General features: G+C 39.8%; 1 protein-coding gene across 1 annotated transcript; it reads right to left on the reverse strand.

Moving 5' to 3' along the window:
- Window positions 1-1413: 1413 nt before the first annotated feature.
- On the reverse strand, window positions 1414-2292 carry LOC126419401 (piggyBac transposable element-derived protein 4-like). Its single transcript, XM_050086590.1, has one exon. It carries the CDS (start codon window positions 2290-2292, stop codon window positions 1414-1416), a length of 879 nt encoding a protein of 292 aa, XP_049942547.1.
- Window positions 2293-2918: the final 626 nt, after the last annotated feature.

A 2918-nucleotide genomic window follows, 5' to 3' on the forward strand; every position in this document is an offset into this window, starting at 1 on the left:
GAGCGTGCTGTCACTCGAATGCCGCTGTCAGCTGCATTTTCAGCTGCGACAGTGATAACAGCGTAGCGGCGCATCTGACGTCGGCCGTGAACTTTCTCTACCGAGCGACCGGCTCCCTCGTGACTCGGGGTAGGCTGCCCTGTCTCTTAGTCGAACAGTGGAGCCCGTACTCCATTCCAGAATGTCGCTCGGGGTGTCACAGGCTCGTGGTTAGGCTGTGATACTGAGACGAGAATCAACCAGTGCACGAATGGATGAGTACTTATGCACTCCACACTATGTTCATTTAGGGCTTAACTCTTTGAGGGGCAGGTAAACACCACTAAAATTTACCCTAGTGGGGCAAGAAAAAATATTTGCAAATTTCAAATTTCTTTTACTTTTAACACATTTGTTTTATTGTTTTGACATGTTTTATACATTGAGTTTGTAAAAATTCACTTAACAACAACAAAATATTAACATCAAATGTGGTCACTACAGATAACCATCATCCCATTACAGTATACAAAATGGTTGATGGTTGAAGTTTGAAATAATTAGTTTTTAATTTTCGTGGTATCTCTTGAAACAGTTCTTGCCTACTCTCAGACACAAAGGTACTTTGCACACTGAACACATCCACACTGTTCGCACTGGATATTTCTTTGAACTGCAAACTGCGCATCTTCTAGATGATGAGTGAATTGGTTGATGTTTACTGCTTTTGTGACGAATACTTTCGTCTACGTATGGTTTGTGTGATTTGATCTGGATTGCTATACTACTTTGGAATACAGAAGCAAAATTAGCTGCCACTGAAACTATTTTTGGAGCCAACAAGATTTTGTACACCGCTCGATGGAAGTCTTTATTGGAGAACTGCTCCATTTCGATTTCTTTGTGCATAATGAACGCGTTTGTCACACTGCAGTCTAAAAAGTGAGAAAACAATCTCATCCACCATTTCTTGCTTTTTCTGTCAATAGCATAGTCTGACTTTAGTCGATCAAAATTATCCACATAGTTCATACTGGAATTGTAGTCTTTCAATACAATTGGACAAGTGATATTGGTTATTATTCCATCTTTCATTTTTCGAGTTACTGTCGACACGTCTGATGGTGAATGACATGTTGAAATCAAGTTGACTGCCCTGTTATCTTTCCATCTATAGATTACTATGCCATCATTGCTTATTTTGTAATCGAATTCCCCTCTTTCCAGTTCCTTTTCCTCCTTGAGTTTTGGAATGTTTTTCCTTCTGGGATTTATTGTTCCACAAGCGTACACACCATTGGGTTTTAGGTCCTTGAACAGATCATATGATGTAAAATAATTGTCCATGAAAATAATATGTTTCTTTCAATGGATACCACTGGTTAAATTTAGAACCTTTTTCGATCCTAGCCCCACTACTGGAGAATGTGAAGCTTATCCTGTATAAACATCAAATTTGAGGTTGTATGAAGACTGATCACATAACATCCACACTTTGTACCCTCTTTTTATAGGTTTGTCCCTCATATATTGTATGAGAGATGACCAGCCTTTGAATTTAACCATTGCTTCATCAATAGCAAGTTTTTGATGTGGTTTATAGCAATCCTGGAATTTCCTGTTCAAATGGTCTAGAAATGGGCGTAGATTGTACAGTTTATCATAATTCTGACTGTTTCTGTCGGGAGCGATCGAATTATCATTGAGGTGCAAGTTACTCATTACCCAACTAAACCGTTTTACTGGCAACAGCTTTGATATGGAACTTTCACCAAGATCTGGATCAGTGCTCCAGTAATGTCTGTAGCTAGGCTTTTTAGTGATACCCATATAAAGATTTATTCCAATAAAAGTCTTAATTTTAACTTCGTTCGTGGGCACAAAAATTTTGCCTTTCTGTGTAGCATACAAATTAGTTTGGAACACTATGTGTTTTATTAGTGTTTCAAAGAAAAATTCACAAAACAAGTCGATTGGCTTTAGATTCACTTTGTTCTTTATTTCTGCGATCACACCACCTTCTCCAATAAATAATGGCACTTGTCCAACACTTGTTTCTTGGCTCCAGTTTACCGTGACTGTTGATGGAACAGTAGATGGTAAAATATTATTTTCACTGATGTCATCAGTTTCACTGTCATCCCGAGAATCACTACTGTTCGACAGACGACTGCACACAACACTAGAACTTGCACAGTTTGTCGTGCATGTGGGGTCATTTCCATCACTGTCAACACTGCTGTCACTAGAAGGTATTTCTTCAAATAAAATTCGGTAACATTCGTCCTCAGTTATTCCTTTTTGGCTGGACATATTCCATGGAGACGAAGAAAATATACTGGGTGGAGCAGAAGGGCGGTCTTTAGCAGCACTAACCACACAGAAATTTGTCTGTAAAACCTGGAAAATTCTATTTCAATTTAAAGTTACATTACACGTAGACTTATATATGTTCAACACGTAAATATAAGCAATTACTTACTAAAAATAGTCGTGTAAAGAAGAGCTACAGAGAATACTGCACGCCGCTTCCAAGAACAGTGCTAACAATGAAGAAGTATCAACTATTGTTCTGAATACGCAGAAAAAATTCGCGCAGAAGACCTGCACTGCCATCTAGCGGCAATTTAGGCAACAATTAGGTGGTTGGCAGAGAGACTACTGCCCCCTGAGCGGTAAAGGGAGAAAATATTATGTGGTTAGCCACAGTGTCCACCGCCCATTGAAACCGTCTACGTATGTGGTTGGTTACAGTTTTGCCTGCCCTTCAAAGAGTTAAGGCACGTAATCTGAAAACTTATGTGGTGTCAAGTGAGGAAAAACTTGCGCCCTTCCGGCTAGCATACCGCAGTGCCGCCTGTTGCTATACTGCAATGCCAGTCGGCTGTGTTTTGCTTTGCAACACATAAGACTCTCACCCACCTGCAGCTGGCTGTGTT

The sequence above is a fragment of the Schistocerca serialis genome, chromosome 9 (genome assembly GCF_023864345.2).
Source record: "Schistocerca serialis cubense isolate TAMUIC-IGC-003099 chromosome 9, iqSchSeri2.2, whole genome shotgun sequence".
NCBI lineage: Eukaryota > Metazoa > Arthropoda > Insecta > Orthoptera > Acrididae > Schistocerca > Schistocerca serialis.

Bases quoted from the DNA above. Each gene is read 5' to 3' on its own strand.
- LOC126419401 (XM_050086590.1), bottom strand. From the start codon at position 2,292: ATGTCCAGCCAAAAAGGAATAACTGAGGACGAATGTTACCGAATTTTA.